This window comes from Bombyx mandarina, chromosome A1, assembly GCF_030267445.1.
Source record: "Bombyx mandarina strain Sakado chromosome A1, ASM3026744v2".
In the NCBI taxonomy this organism is placed as follows: domain Eukaryota; kingdom Metazoa; phylum Arthropoda; class Insecta; order Lepidoptera; family Bombycidae; genus Bombyx; species Bombyx mandarina.
Genome location: NC_143234.1, coordinates 17920949 through 17938238, shown reverse-complemented (window position 1 = coordinate 17938238; position 17290 = coordinate 17920949). Strand labels below are relative to the sequence as shown.

The 17290-nt window shown below is 37.2% G+C and overlaps 1 protein-coding gene across 4 annotated transcripts in view; it reads left to right on the top strand.

The window, feature by feature from the left end:
* Positions 1–11469, top strand: part of LOC114242736 (xibalbin-1) — a 481172-nt gene extending 469703 nt beyond the window's left edge. For 3 of the 4 annotated variants that reach the window (XM_089740050.1, XM_089740049.1, XM_089740052.1), the window contains exons 2-4: positions 7081–7189; positions 9708–9786; positions 10337–11469. In XM_089740050.1, coding sequence (XP_089596176.1) covers positions 7108–7189; positions 9708–9786; positions 10337–10499 — 324 coding nt within the window. In that variant the 5' untranslated portion in view covers positions 7081–7107 and the 3' untranslated portion in view covers positions 10500–11469. The remainder of the gene's footprint in view (positions 1–7080; positions 7190–9707; positions 9787–10336) is intronic. The other variant, XM_089740051.1, reaches the window with a different exon arrangement.
* Positions 11470–17290: the final 5821 nt, after the last annotated feature.

Below are 17290 nucleotides of genomic sequence, written 5' to 3'. Positions count from 1 at the left end.
GGTTCGGGAGCTTTTATCTAAAATTCAGGTCTATAAAGGAACGTGAAAAACAAAGAAGGCCAGCTCTCTATATTGCGCACTCTTTGCGAGATAAAATCGGGTTTTTGGCATGCATATACCTTCCTAAATTGCCTACACGACGGGGAATTTTTGGGTAGCATTTCGTTCCATTTAAATTTTAAACTTTCTGTTCACAGGGATGTTAATTCTATTTCAGTACATGTTCTGGTGACAATTTCTAAATTATATTCTACGTAAATTAATTTATATCAGCAATCAATCCTCACATAATCTCACCTTTCAAGGACGACAACTTAATAACGAACGGCAAATCTTAAAACAGTCCATAATTTTATTAATTCGATTAACTTTCCAAACTATTAATATAGACACTGCCGGATCGCCAACAAATTGGATCCAAGGCGAAATGCAATTACGCGATATGGCCATATCCGGTTTAGAGATTAGACTACAGTTAAATTACCTTTCTAATTAAAATGGATTTGATTCTACATTCAATGAAGAAAACCGAACTGGGTTGAAATGATCATACATACGTATTTAAATCACTATGATTTTTAAACAAAATTTTATATTTATACATACTGTGAACTCGGATGTTTTGTAACGAAATAAATAAAAATATGTATATGTCAGATTCGCTGGTTCTATGGTATTTTTAAAATGATGACGTCAGCGTTTCTGACGCCATTCTCTTCATCATTACCGTTGCCTTGTATAGTGATAGTAATTAAGACTCACTTTTCAATAATTTCCATTTATTATATTTAAAGTGTACAAAGATAACAACAGAGAGCTCCGTTCCGTTCGGCTGCTCGAACCGGAATGTTATGTGCGACAATAGTCACTCGTATTCGTAGTAGAAAGTGGGGGTAGCTTAGTCATGAATTCTCTTGAATACCGTCTTAAGCCGTTTGTTGACATGCGTAGCATTAAGGAAACAGTTAATGTTAATTATTTTTAGTTAACTTAATAGTGACGTTGCGCCGACATATATAAATAAGGAATAGCATCGTGTATAAAAATCATAATCTCAGAAAAATATAAGTTTCCATAACTGCTGGTTGTAATTCAGAACGGGTAGGCGCTAACAGATTGTCTATTTCTGCCTTGATGCGGAAATTTGTTGTAATACATTTTTTTTTATTGTTTACATGGGTGAACGAGCTCACAGCCCACCTGGTGTTAAGTGGTTACTGGAGCCCATAGAGATCTAGGACGTAAATGCACCACTCACCTCATATAAGTTCTAAGATCTCAAGTATAGTTAGAACGACTGCCCCACCCTTCAAATCGAAACGCATTACTGCTTCACGACAGAAATAGGCAGGGCGGTGGTACCTACCTGCTCGGACTAATAAGAGGTCCTACCACCAGTAAATATAATAACAATTTATATTTTGTATGTATAATCAATGTTGTTCCTTAGCGAAACTGAACTTTATTATCGTTCGAGTCGAAGGCTTATAATTACAACGTTCGAGTTCCAGTAGCTTTTAATACGACGTCTTGGTATTAGATGATCAGTTTTCGCAAAATCTGATCTATATGCAGGACCGTACTCAGAAACTTACACATTAGATGACGATACTTCAATATTTTTATGATCTGCTAACAAACTTGTAAGTTTCACATCAAAACAAGAAAGTAAAGGTAAAGAAGTACCTTATTCATTAAAATACTATTTTACCGAAGGGTTCTACTCAGAACTTAGCTACCAAGCTACTTTTGTGCTGAAAGCGCTTAAAATGCCTATTTTGAATAACTAACTAATAGAAATGGGTTTCAGTTTTGTACGTTAGCAATATGAGAAATATAATGAAATTGTTGTTAAGTAACTCTAATTAATACACTATTTCGTAGTCGTCGTGGCCTAAAGGATAAGACGTCCGATGCATTCGTATCTAGCGATGCACTGGTGTTCGAATCTCGCAAGCGGCTACCAATTTTTCTGATGAAATACGTACGTGACAAATGTTCACGATTGACTTCCTCGGTGAAGGAATAACATCGTGTAATAAAAATGAAACTCGCAAAATTATAATTTGCATAATTACTGGTGGTAGGACCTCTTGTGAGTCCGCACGAGTAGGTACCACCGCCCTGCCTATTTCTGCCGTGAAGCAGTTATGCGTTTCGGTTTGAAGGGTGAGGTAGCCGTTGTAACTATACTGAGACCTTAGAACTTATATTTCAAGGTGGGTGGCGCATTTACGATGTAAATGTCTATGGGCTCCAGTAACCACTTAACACCAGGTGGGCTGTGAGCTCGTCCACCCACCTAAGCAATAAAAAAAAACTTGTATCAACGTCCAAATAAAACTAAAACCCTGAGTTCGGTCTTTAGCTAGGAACTATAATTAAATTGGGCGTCAGGTAGTCCGGTTTAGCAGCAACGTTGGGGTTAATTTGGCCTAGACTTGTTAGTACTTACGCTTTGTTTTTGCTGTGTACATATCGACGCTTGAAAGGCAAACGTGACTAAGCGACAATAACTGCTTTGTACATAAATGATAGGCAATAACCATATTCGATGCGCAAAAAATATATATTTCTAGGTCTATTAAAATCATTTCCATCCTACATCTGGTCTGATCGTCTGGTGTAGTGGTAAGTGACATGGTCACTACACAAGGGGGTCGCGGGTTCGAATCCCGCCAAGGGAAGATATTTGTATGATAAATATAAATGTCTTTTCCAGGGTTATGGATGTCTATTAAATATATGTATGTGTATAATAAAAATCTTACATTTATATCCGTTATCTGGTACCTGTAACATAAGTTCTCTACGAACTTATCACGGGACCAGTTAACGTGGCGTGATTGTTAGTAAATATTTATTTATTTATTTATTTACAGCTAGATTCGTTAAAATAGAAAATTTTCAGGTATTTCAACTTTAAATTAGTCTAGTGTAAAGTTCACGCATTGTCGCTTAGTCACGTTTGCCTTTCAAGCGTCGATATGTATATCGAGAGGTTAAAAGCTATTCGGTTTAAGCGACATTTCGGTTAATACGCTACATTTATCTTTGTAATTAAAGGTGCATTTTATTTGGTACTAGTATCAAGAATTCGATGTTTTTAATAATTGAAGTCCAATCATGTTTATCTGATTCAAATAGCTGAAGTATTGTTTTTTTTTTTCATGATATTTTTTCCAAATTTTAAACTTTAAATGGCTCTCCTGAAAAAATGCAAAAATGTCGGCTAAACCTATCCAATACCAATAGCCTTTCACCCGTTGATATGTTGAATTTGAAAAAACTTATGATTCCAATTTGTGAAAAGCACATATTTGGAATATCTCAAAGTGAAATGATACAGTGATGCATTTTAATATATCTCCAAAGTTATAATATAGAAATGGCACGTACACGTTATTACTTATGATACGTTTATATCTATGTATAAAATATGAAACGCCGGCCTTATCCTCTAACTTTAGAAACTCGGGGTGAGAGTGTGTGTGTGAGCAATTAGAGAAATCCTTAAATACGGAAAATCTAGCCCTCATTATAGCTTCCCCTTTACTTTCAACCTTAGTAAAAGGATTAAATGATGGCAAACCCTACTATTTTAGTTACTACATATAATTAATTACTTACTACACTCTGATTTGAGGCGGTTTGCCACCGGGGGTCCAAGAAATACGTCCAAAAAATACACCGTTTTTTTCTTACCTATGCTGATAGCCTTGAGAGGCTATTTCAGGTTCTCCTTGACGTGTAGGTGAGCTCACGGGGCTCAAACCGGAGTGTTGCTAACACTGGCCCCAACAAGGGCAGTGCTTCCGACGTCGACTGTTTACCATTCGGTCCACAGGATCGGGTATGTAATTACCGGCGGTCACGACAAGAGTGTTTTCATGTCGTGCCGCCTTCTCAAAGTGATACGTCCGGTAGCGTTCTAATCTCCATTGGTTTCGATCCAGCGGTGATGAATCACTGCTTAGGCTAACTTTGGGTAGCCCACTAGCAGTAACAGTCGCTTTCACTGCTCTCACATCCAAACGGGAAGGTGACAAAATATTTGGTAACTTTGTCATGACTTGTGTTAATGTTCATCTTGTGGGACGATAATTGCGATTTGACGAATTTGGTGTGGCAAAAAATGAGTGCTTTAGCAACAATGGGTAAGTTCCAACTGACATGTTTAATTCAGCGGCAAAATTTTCACATGCTAGTTCCAGTATTTTCGTCAACATTTCAATAGGATTTCAACTTGGATTTCGCATTTGGAACATGGCACCATGATTCACACTATGGTCTCGATGCGTCGCTTCGGTAATCGCTTAATTTCAAATTAACTAAAAACTATTTATTACAGTTTAATAAAAATGTTGAACAAAACTGAAATAATATAATTGACAATTAAAACATAAAGTCCAAAATAGAAATGAAGTTCATTGAGTTCCGATGTATGTATATTAAAAATTAATAAATATATTTCGAACGTGTAGTAAAAATATATTATAAAAATTTATACATTCAATAAGCCTGTCGTAATCAATAAACGTATTTCAAAATTGGATGGCTGTCAACATGTATTATAAAAATATAGATTTTCTTATCGCTTTGCTTCTAAGAAATATCTGGATGTTTCATCAAAACTAGAAATCAAAAGACAACTTCCAGAGAAAAAAACCACAAGAATATTAAATCTGCCAGTTCAGAAAATCGAACTTGTAAGTGGACCATAAAAATAATTTGTGATATCGAAATCAGATTTACGATTAAAATACAGACGTCCCATGCCAATATTCAGGCGTTGAGCCGTAGATACGATTAAACAGGTTATGCGGTGATCAAAGGGAAATAGTTAGGGCCAGTTTGATTACTTGGGCGTCCTTTGATTTAACATTTCGAAGCGTGAAATCGCGGTTTTGAACTCAGTTAATTCCGAGATATTCCTGAAATATAAGGCGCAAATATTCGAGTTCTGAATTATTATATTACAAATTCTTTTTAGTTTGTATTATGTTTCGGAAATAAATTTGAATTCTTAATGTTTTGCATTTTAGTTTAGAAAACTAATTACAGAAGCAAAATTATTAATAATAATTATTATTTTACATTGTGTATTTGTATGTATATATGGTTTTCACGAATCGTACACATAATCAAAACTGTTTTTGGGTAGTTTTAATTATAGATACATTTATGTGGACCGCGGTCTTAAGTGTTGTGCAGAATTTGCAACATATTTCTACCTACTTCCTGCCCTCTTGTTTCTGCATGCTGTCTGCCCGTACGGGTAGGTTCCGGTTATCTTGCCCTTTTCGGTAGCTTTCGTGTATTCAAGGTTGACTTAGTTACTAAGTAAAATAAAACCAATTTACGAATAAGGCCACGGTACGACGCACTACTTGAATCCAAGTGGCCATAAAGCTACAATTGAGAAGACACGTGACTCACATTTTATAGTTCTTGGTGGGACAGTAACACAGTTGAGTGACGTTAAGCTGTATTACTGTGAAAGCGTTACTGTGTCCTTGTACGTGAACTACATAAATACGGAGAGTACTGAGAATATATAGTTTTTGGAAAACATAACACGAAGTTTTTGTTGCCCTTTCCTGTAAGATGGCACATTAAGCATTTATATAATAAATAGTTCTAATATGACTGGTTATAAAAAATATAGGCACAATTTTCCAATTGTGCCACTTCGATAAAGCGGCACGACACGAGAACTCTCTCATCGTGGCCGCCGGTAGCTACATTCCCGATCCTGCGGACAGAATGGAAAGCAGTCGACGTCGCCCAAAACACGTCATCTCGGATCCTCCCGATCCACTAACGGTGCTTCTAGGTACTTCAAGCACCGGTCACCGTTCTCGTCGAACCCGTCGCTTGCGACGAAGGGCTCGACGAGTAAATTAACTCTCAGACACAGCCCACTGAGTTTCTCGCCGGATCTTCTCAGTGGGTCGCGTTTCCGATCCGGTGGTAGATTTTGCGAAGCACGGCTCTTGCTAGGGTTCGTGTTAGCAACGTCATCAGGTTTGAGCCCCGTGAGCTCACCTACAAAAGTTAGGGTTACGCTGAAATAGCCTCTCAAGGCTCTCAGCTTAGGCAGGAAAAAAAAAAAAAAAACCAATTGTTATAAACGGCTATGGACCTGACGTTTGACCTCCTTAGAAATGTTCGGCAATTAGGCCAAATTAAGATGGCTGTAGCTTAGGTTCTTAGATTTCTTTACTTTAACCTGGGAAGGTTGGAGTAGGCTTCACTCTACCTCTTTGCTTTTTCAAGTAGCTCACAAACTATCTTGAGACATTGTGTCAAATTCTCAATTGTATTGTCTAATAACGACTATCCCATCCTTGAGGCCGGCATGATGGCTTCGCAAAATAAATGTGTAGAATGGGGGTTTTGCCGTAATTATTATAGGCACTATCACGTAGGTCGCTCAAAACGTTGGTCGCATTTCATATTTGCAAATGATACGCTTGGCATCATGTTTGTGTTCCTTTTGACGTCAACTCTTCTCAGTCTGTCGCTAAGCGCCATTTCAAATTTCGCTGTTTCACGCTTTGCCAGGAGGGAACTCAGAAAATATATTCCTGCGCCGTCTATAGTCTTCTGATTAAGTTGTCTACGGAGTCCAAGACAAGCCTTCCGGAAACGTGAACTACATCGGCCAGGGTTCCCGCAATTCGTGCCTACCGATGATTTATGGTTGTGTTTAAAATAGTATATCTCAGATATACCTCACAGGCTATCATGAACAGAAGTTGATGTATTTTTTTTTTCTTTCTTACTGATGGTATGTGTACCTCTTGTGAGTCCACACGGGAACGGTAACACCACCCTACCTATTTCTACCGTGAAGCGTTTCGATTTGAAGGGTGGGGTAGCCGTTGTAACTATACTGAGAACTTAGAACTTATATCTCAAGGTGGGTGGCGCATTTACGTTGTAGATGTCTATGGGCTCCAGTAACCACATAACATCAGGTGGGCTGCGAGCTCCTTCAACCATCCGAGCCATAAAAATAAAAAAATAAATTGAAGTAGATGATTAAAAGTTGATGTGTTGTTGTGTTTCTTGTAGGAAAGCAGCGGAAGGTGCGTAGGCAACATGCCGCGCGCCGGCGCCTTTCTTCTGGCGCTTGCGGTCGTCCTGCTAGCAGAATGGGCTCATGCCTCTTATATTGATCCCGGTGAGTGGAATCTTCTAACGTCACATCCGGGACAAATACGACGCGCTGTTTAGCTCTTTACTGGCACAGGCAACAGCTCTTTACTGGTGGTAGGACCTCTTGTGAGTCCGCGCGGGTAGGTACCACCACCCTGCCTATTTCTGCCGTGAAGCCGAAATGCGTTCGGGTTGAAGGGTGGGGCAGCCGTTGTAACTATACTTGAGACCTTAGAACTTATATCTCAAGGTGGGTGGCGCATTTACGTTGTAGATGTCTATGGGTTCCAGTAGCCACTTAACACCAGGTGGGCTGTGAGCTCGTCCACCCATCTAAGCAATAAAAAAAAAACGCAGGTTTGTCTTGGGAAATTGGTGGACGAGCTTAGGACTCGTGTGATATTAAGTACTATTAGACCCATAGACATCAAAACGTCGCTGCCCATTTTGAAGCATGAGGTGGAAACTACTGTTAAACGTCTGTCTCACCCTTCGAACTGGAACACAAATAACTCCTTCGCAACAGTCATAGCAGGATGGTTATACATATCCATTATTTTTCCAATATCAAAATGGTTTGACAACATTTTGCTTTTCTGTTATTTAGAATTAGGTAACAAAGCTCTAAGGTTATTTCAAGTTAATCTATACTAATATATAAATCTACAGTGGTTTTTACGGATATTTTGTTATAAATACCGAACCATGCATCCGATTGACTTGAAACTTGGTATCCATGTAGAAAATACATGTACTTAATGGATAGGCTAATATTTATATGAGGGTTGGACTCCCTACACCAGTTGAAGGGGCGTTAATGATGAGAATCTGTGGGGGTGAGAAATAATAATGGTAATTTTAAATGCCCAGCGAAGCGGACGGGTACAGCTAGTATTACAATAAAATTAGACGTGAACCTCACCAAACGATTTAAATTAACATTTGGATTGTAATGACTGTGAGCTCATCTAGGCAACTATGGTAAATAAAATAAAAAGTTAGCTAATTAGCGCCCGTAAGAACATTTACATTATACGGCCCTTAAAAACTTAAATTATTCGGAAGCAATTTTATTTACTCTTTGATTCTCAACAACGCTTAAATATTTTGACTTGAGATTATCTCAAAGCGTTCAAAGTTATTTCAACAATCTCAATCCTTCGTTTAAATACGATAAAATTCCTTCTTCGGGATATTACGGAAGGGAATTCAACGGGTAAAACTCCAAGTACAACCATAAATCAAGTAACTCTAACATTTCGATGAAAAACAGTAAAATAAAATCAACTCATTGAGAAAGATAAACGTAATCCGGAGACTGTAAATATTTGTTACCGACTTGCTTATAAAATGTAATGATGTCAACAACTTGAGGAGAGAATAAATATTTATTTATCGAACGCGCATCATTTAATATCGAAATGGTTATTTTTTGATGATTTTTGTTTCCTGAAATTCAAATTCAATTCAAATTCAAATTCAAAATCATTTATTTCAACTTAGATGTCAGCATAACACACTTGTTGAATGTCAAAATATAAATAACAATGTTAACTCTACCAGTATACCAAATACAGTGCAACATAGTATAGTTATTTGCTCTTGTATCGTGTGAACTTTTTGGTACCCATAAAACTGGACATAGGACATACTAGCTTTGGTCCGTGCAGGTTTATTGTTCTCCGCATTGCCTTTACTCTTCAAGCTTAGCTGACAAAGTTTATTTTAACGAGAAATTTTGCTGTACAAATAAAATAACACAGTATAACCTTCACATGAGTCGGAGAACAAATAACTACTTTAATATAAACTGGAAAAAAAAATGTGTATTTACAAGCAAACCATAAAAAATTGACCATAAGGCAAAGTCATCTAATGGAGATTCATTAATTCTAACTCGATGCTGTTTCACGCGTCATTATATCTATCGGAAATAAAGCAGGACAATGATTAATCTTATTCTAGTCATTGGTTCTGTGCTGTAGCTCACAAAGTCTTATGTCATAATTATATCACAAAGCGAACTTCTAAGAGTGTAGCTATTTTCAAACTGGAAAGTTTTAGCAAAACAAAAGCAATGAAACAAAGCATTGATATGTTTTTAATTTTTAAACGATCAGAGTTTATATTTGCTATTTTATCTCCGAAAATCGGCAGCAAAGTGTTGCAAGCAGCCAATGTTGACAAAACAATAAAGCCGAATACTAATAAATTAATTAATAATTAAGCATATGACTGTTTACCGAGGTAATCTTAATGAAAATACAAATCATTGTTCTATAATAATTAATCATGTTTGAATCAGCTGGTACCGCGGCGACATTGTCCTAAAATGCATTCTATGCCATAATTATTGCCAACTGTATTCGAATCGCTTTCTGTTCGTGTCATCCTTGCGGCCTATTTCTGCGAACCAGTCATCTTCAACCTCAACAAGGGACCTCAACCTCAAGACTTAACATAATCAGTTATCACTATCATAATTATTGCCGGTCTAATAATTAAGCATTGCTTAACTTACATTTAAATGCAATCTTTAACAGGAGACGATGATCTGGAAGTGAACTTGCCTGACTACGGGGAGGATCCAGCCGATTTGCAGTTGTTACAGGATGTAGGGAAGTGAGTCTTTTTTTTATATTCCTACTAGTCCAAAAGAAACGGGAGTAACGATTAGTTATCGCAGGTAAAGGAATGTATTATTTGTTTATAATGTACACATTACTAGCAGCCGCAGATGTTGTCAGGCTTTAAAAATAAATAAATAAAATACAGAGCGCCTCGACGCCACCTACCTGATTGAATTAAAAATCTAAATTAAATAGAGACCTATTCAAAAAACCAAACAAGATCAATTCAATGACTAACATGCGCACAGAAGAAATACATATATTTAAATAGATAATCTTTGTTCGGCCGTGTTTTCTGTGCAAATTGTGTTATCACACCAACACGCGACAAACGTCCTTGTATATGATAAATGTTATTACTTTTATTACCCGTTTAGTTTACAATGTTTATTAATTGAGAAAAGTTAATAAAACACGACCGTTTTTTTGTGTTATTGTTTTTTTACTTTGTATTACGTTTGATTAAAAGCATGCACCCCATCAGCACATTTCCCGAAGCACGAACACGAACTTAGGCTAGCAATTCCGTGATGTGGTTTCAGACGATCGTCGCTGATCTACGTTTTCAGGCGTGCCTGTGTGCGGCGCGGCGGCAACTGCGACCATCGACCGGGCGACTGCTGCCACTCGTCCTCCTGCCGCTGTAACCTCTGGGGCTCTAACTGCCGCTGCCAGCGCATGGGGCTCTTCCAGAAGTGGGGGTAGGAGACAACGACCGGAGCTCCTCTGAAGCGGCGACCAACTCCAGCCAGCCGACTTGACCGCCGCTCCACCGGAAGCCACAACATTCGCCAACACAAAACGGACCCGTTGCGTTCTTATTTTCCCGTTCTATTCCTTCATTTAGTCCTTAATTATTTTAAGTAGTTCAATTTAGTTAAATTCAAATTAAAAAACAGGGACTTAGATTTTAGTTTTGAAATATTTTTGGAACACTTATAAATATACAAAAATTTTGAAAATGAAATTCTGTTTGATTGTTGTTTTCGTTTTGTTAATTCGCGCTTGCTCTGGTTGATCGAGTGTCCGCTTACGTGGTTGGGCAATCACCCAGCCTTATTGCCCAATCAGTACGCCCTGACGCTTGTACTCGGTCAAACAGACCTCGGCAACTGCCCCCGGCGAGGAGTCTTATTATATTCTTTACTCCTGTTTCCGTTTTCCTTGAAGATTCGCAAGCTCGGAGGCAGTTCCACTATTCTATCATATGTATGTATGTAGAGTTAAGTAAGCTAACAGTAGTTGAGTAAATCAGTAGAAGCTAAATATTGGTGGTAAACTTATGTCAATAGGAAGTAGATGACATTACAAAATAGAAAAAAAAAAAAAAAATAATCATAAATGTTTTAGTCTATAAGTGAATATCGATTTAAATGAAACTTGGTGAAGAAACACGCCTTTGGATAACATCGCCACATGTATTTGCGATTGGCAACTTAGGTTCTTAATATCTATTAAATGTCAATACATAATACATATAAAATAATGGAATTTTGAATGTACGCGACTCTCGTACAGGGGGTATAGATATGTATGGTATTGCAGCCTAGTAGAAATCTTCTATACGTAGCTTCTTATTGTACGTTCCTGAAAATGGAATATGATAATTTACTTATTACTTGTAATGGAATATGGAAAATGATTAATATATTAATAAATGTTTATGAACTACAAATTTGTTTCTGTTAATTCACAATACCAATCATGAGGTAATCAATAAGGAAAAGCCACAGAATCATTCAGTAATGCCTTCTTGAAATTTTGGTTTGTATGTACAAACTAGATTGAAGACTCAGACTGACACATTCCTCCTTCTTTAGTCGTGCCCTGTTGTGACTGACTGTATTACGCTTTTTTTAAAGCTTAGACAGGCTAACAAGCTCTCGGCCTATATTGTGTTAAGTAGCTACCTGACATTTTTTTACGCTGAGGAATCCATTTACGGGTACCTGGTCGAGGAGGAGCGAAGAGGAAGAGGAAGACCGAGGTCCTCTTCCTCCTTCAATTTCTTCCAGGAGACTGCGCTTTGAGAGAGGCACGTGAGACACCCACCAAGCAAAACGGACTACCGGCTAAGCCCCATCGAGCTCCACCACACCGGCTTGCGGTACCGCAGTGCGCGTCGATAGTCCGCCTTCGCCGGTACCCGTCCTGGTGATAGGACGGGATTTTATCTCCGGGAAAATCCCGAAGGACGTCGTCTCCGAAGAGACACAACGTAGGCAGCGCTAGGAAGCTACCTTGGGCCGCTTTTCTACTGGACCAACAATCGAGTACCGGGCGCCCCTGTACCCTAGTAGTTACCGAACAACAGATATCATAATGAAAAATCTATCACCAACCATAAAACGTGAGGGCTAAGTCTTGATTGTGCTTTACTGTTTCACGATAGAAAGGCGCAGGGTGGTGTTACCTATCGATGTGGGCTCATAAGACTCCCTAGCACCAGCCGAGTGTACTTCAAAGCATAGTTATTTATGTATGCAAAATCAGCACGAGCTTGAAGAAAACGGAAAATTTAACGGATACCCCAAACTTTTTAGATACATCTTCATTAATCCTTTTGAAGCCATCGGTAGACATTTTCGCTTCTCCGAAGTTCACGATTAATTGTTTCTCTTAGAGTGTTACTCGTCAGAAATAAACAGTGTAAACTTTTGAGTTGGTTGAAACTGTTGAAAATCCATCAAGTTCTTATAAAATGAATACTTATGTATTACCTTCTAAAAAACTTCGCACAATTACGATAACTTTTCACTTTGTCGGTTAATCCTATTTAGCCATTATCTCTCCTAACCGAAAAGTGTAGTCTTCCAATAGATTTTATGATCTATATTTGCGTTAATGAAATAATATCAGGATAATGGTTACATTTAAGTTATTAATCACTGTGAGCTATAATTTAATAATAAAGCGAAAAGAAAAGTCTTAATACATTCCTGTACCTGATAGTTCGTTTCTTATATCGAAATTATTGTTCAATTTACCACAAGGAAATGTATTTTATTCAATTACTCAATTCCCTTAGCTCATTTTCTCATTTTCTATATACAATTATCGTCCACAGAAAAAACGAGAGCACCAAGAATATGTTCATGTATTTTGCGTGACAAAAATATAAATTGATTTCATGAAATTGCGCCGCTTCTGTTTCTACAAAAAGAAACAAAATGGCTTAGTCTCGTGTTTATTTTATTTGTTGTACAATTTCTGAAGGGAACTTTACATCTTCTGAAGGTTTACCCGGGGTTGATTAAAAACACGAACCTAAATGTTTTATGCCAAAATTATGTATAAACAATAAATTTTCTAACAACTAATTGACATGAGCAATTTATTTAATTTTTTTAACTTAGCAGTTTTTAATAAGACTAAAGTTTTTTCGATATATTAATAGCAATTTCTTTGAATATGTATGAACCAAATCGAAGGCTGTGCCTAGTTCAGTTAAATAAGAGAGTAGAAGAGTCCCACCGCAACATGTGTCCATATATCTAAATAAGGAAATTAATTTAGAGTCACCCGGGACCGTCGTTATACGCACGCGGAGGCTTCGAGCGAAAATATTCCTAAATAATATGAACGCGTGCGTAAAATATTATAGAGATTACTTTGCGTGGAAAAATTGTCAGGATATTTCAAAATTAGGAATATACTTATGTAACACCAACGACTTCCACGATGAAAAATCTCCGTGTCCAATCAATCCAATTATATTCAATCTGGAAAAATATAAAAGTTTGTATCTAAGCTTTCTGGTAGTGTGTATGAGTTTTGCCACAGACGATTGTAAAGCATTCATGGATTTCGTTTTGAACGGCAGAAAACTATACCACTAATTGAGGTTTCGACCTGGTGTCAAAAGGGGCGGTAGCACCATCCGCGTTGGGGTATTATTGGGCTATAGTAAGTATCCTAATATTCAGTTGGATATGGACATTTACAAATCAATTAAAAACTTAATCAAGAACGAATTCAATCTTATTAGAAGTTCAGAAGCAATATAGATATTGTTATTCACTTTGAGTTACCATTTTAGCACCAATGGGTGAGACTGCCTCTGTACTCTCACCAAGTAATGCCACTATGCCAGGTGTCGAGTGCTCTAGCATTAAATATTTATCTAACACGTGCCCGCAAATATTACCACCATAAATAAATGAAAATAACATCAGTAGCAAATGTAAAAAATGCCAAATTATGTATTAGTTGTAAAGGATAATGTGTGCCCGCATAGATAAGCACCCTATATAATCAATCATGCGTTGCGTTTAAATTGGTAAAATAGCTGTTAGATGTTCAAATTGCCGATCTAGCGTATTTTTTTTTTTTTTTTATTGCTTAGATTGGTGGACGAGCTCACAGCCCCCCTGGTGTTAAGTGGTTACTGGAACCCATAGACATCTACAACGTAAATGCGCCACCCACCTTGAGATATAAGTTCTAAAATCTCAAGTATAGTTACAACGGCTGCCATACCCTTCACCCCGAAACGCATTACTACTTCGCGGCAGAAATAGGCAGGGTGGTGGTACCTACCCGCGTGGACTCACAAGAGGTCGTTTGATTTTTATTACACGATGTTATTCCTTCACCGTGGAAGTCAATCGTGAACATTTGCTGAGTACGGATTTCATTAAGAAAATTGGTGGGATTCGAACACCGGTGCATCGCTTCAACACGAATGCACCGGACGTCTTATCTTGTAGGCCACGACGTCTCAATCACGACTTCTAAACAAAGTGGGCGGCGGTTTCTTCTGACCTACAAATTATTATAAAAGCATACGGTCAGAATCTTAAACATCGCATTCATGTATAATAACCACTACTCTTAAAATTGTCGGTTGGTATCTTCAACATTTATCAACTTCTGGACATGAATTTTGTTCATCGCGCAACTTCCTCAATCATGTTACATTGTAGCACAATCTTAGCTGACTTACCAGGCTATGTTCAAAAACTAGTACAAACTGCATGCAGTGTTAGAAGTGCCCTTCACACATCTTACACAATGATATTACTAACGAAATGTGTGAATTTAATTAACAAATAAACTCATATATTAATAGATTACAAATTAATTAAATAATTTATTTATAAATTATTCATCGCCCGCTAAGAAGCAAAACACAGATTCTTGAAATTCTAAAACGATAATGTCTACAAAATGATTCTTGTCATATCCTTCATATCATTCAGAAATTATTTTACGCATATTTAAGAACATTCACAATTTAATTTAATCTTCGGTTTTCGAGACGTGGAAACGAGAAAAATAATGAAATAGGTACGATCGTAGTACATCGAATCATAAAGCTTGCGTCATTTGTATCCTGAAAAAAAAATTGGGACACCCGAATTTACTACTACATTCATACCTGCAAAGATTACATTTTAGTATTCCGAATTATGTGTGAAATGAAGGAATTTATGAAAGCCGCAAATGGGTCGTAAAATCGTGCTAAGTTGCTGATTTCCTAGGTCCTTTTAGATTCGAACTTTTATAAGACCGTTCTGCTTTTTATGGAGCCTTTGAATACCCCATTCAGAGCGAGATTGCTTCTTTAAAAAGAAATTGTTTAGAAACATTGTCACAATGTACGTTACTGCGGGTGTTTAGTGGCCAATGTTCTGCCTCATAGCTTCGGTTTTTCAATGTTCTTCGTCTTTCTCATCGAATTTAAGTTTATGCTGTATATGTTTATGTTCTATTACGTTCACGACCGAACAAACTCAGGACTAATCAGGTGCCGGTTCAACTAATAAATAAGTCTCAGAGGTCACAACTAATAAATATTGCAATTGACCATTTTGTCGCAATTGCATTGTATAGCAACTGTTTCGCCCTTTAAAACAAAAGGCACGACTGGTTTGCGGTATACATTGGTAGTATCTAGTTGAAAAATTATTTTTAGCATTTTATGACTTTTATTTAAAATCCTCGTTTTCTTCAAGTCCCAAAACCCCATTTAACAAGCATATTTCGTTGTTTGGAGTTACGAAAACAAAAGTATCCCAATAATTTCTCTTTTGGGAGATTTTAACGTTTTATTGTCTACCGTTGTCGAAACAGGGGTGTTCCTTGGAGAATTCAAGTCCAAAAATGTCCTTTTACACACAAACAGTTTTGTAGCACATATTCTGGGCATACACAGGCTAAGCCAACTGCCACTGCCAATGTCACGAAGCGATAAAGCGCTCCGGTTTTAAGGCTATAATCAAAATGCTTATCAATTTTGAAATTAATTGAAGCTGATCTATTTTTAGCGACAGTAGATCTTAATTGAAAATGATTCATCTTCTTTTCCTGTTGTTGTAGTCGGCAGACGGGTAGTTACACTTCTGGTGGCGATTGGTTATCCCAACTCACGCACATTGGCAACGTTAGGGGCTTAACCTTTTGTTTTTACCACCAGTTACCAATTTCTTACTGGTGGTAGGACCTCTTGTGAGTCCGCACGGGTAGGTACTACCATCCTGTCTATTTCTGCTGTGAAGCAGTAATGCGTTTCGGTTTGAAGGGTGGGGCAGCCGTTGTAACTATACTGAGACCTTAAAACTCATATCTCAGGGTGGGTGGCGGCATTTTCGTTGTAGATGTCTATGGGCTCCGGTAACCACTTAAAACCAGGTGGGTTGTGAGCTCGTCCACCCATGCAACAAAAAAATAAAAATAAAAAAATCCTACCGCTACCTACTTTTTTTAATTCTCCTTTAAAGAAGGACCTGCTATAGTGTTAGGAAACACCATGGTTTTTATTTTAGTGGCGGTTCATTTATCGACAAGCAAATAAAATTTTGTACGAATATTACGGGAATCATAAATTCTGAAAACACGAACAACATTCACGACTGCTTGTTTTTGAGTATACACAACAAAACGATTTTCGTTCTATCCTATTACTAATGACATAATGTGATGACAATTATTAATTACTAGTCGAACTCGCCCGCTTCGCTGGGCATTTAAAATTAACATTATTATTTATTGTCATTATTATTAGGGAGTCCAACACTCATATAAATATTAGCCTGTCCATTAAGCACATGTATTTTCTACATGGATACCAAGTTTCAAGTCAATCGGATGCATGGTTCAGTAGTTATAACGGAACATCCGTAAAAACCACTGTATAGATTATCAAACCTCGTGTCATTCGGTTTCTATTAATCTTCCGATTACAAGTAATCCCATTGTGTAACATAATTGACATCACCCAGAATAAGTAAATTTCATGCTTTCTTAAGTTTCACATCTATTAAATGAGCCAATGGGTATTAACATAATAACTTTTTGACTTCTTGTAAACTGATTAGGTGTTTAAGAACTTTTTTTTTAATTATAAGCGATTGTTTTTTTTTTTTATTAATAACATAATTATTAAAAGTAGGTTGTGTTCATAGCATAAACATGTCCTCCGAGCCGAAAACAATAAATATATTATTACGTATATTTTATGCACATAGTTTAAAAACTAAAACACACGCTTTAAT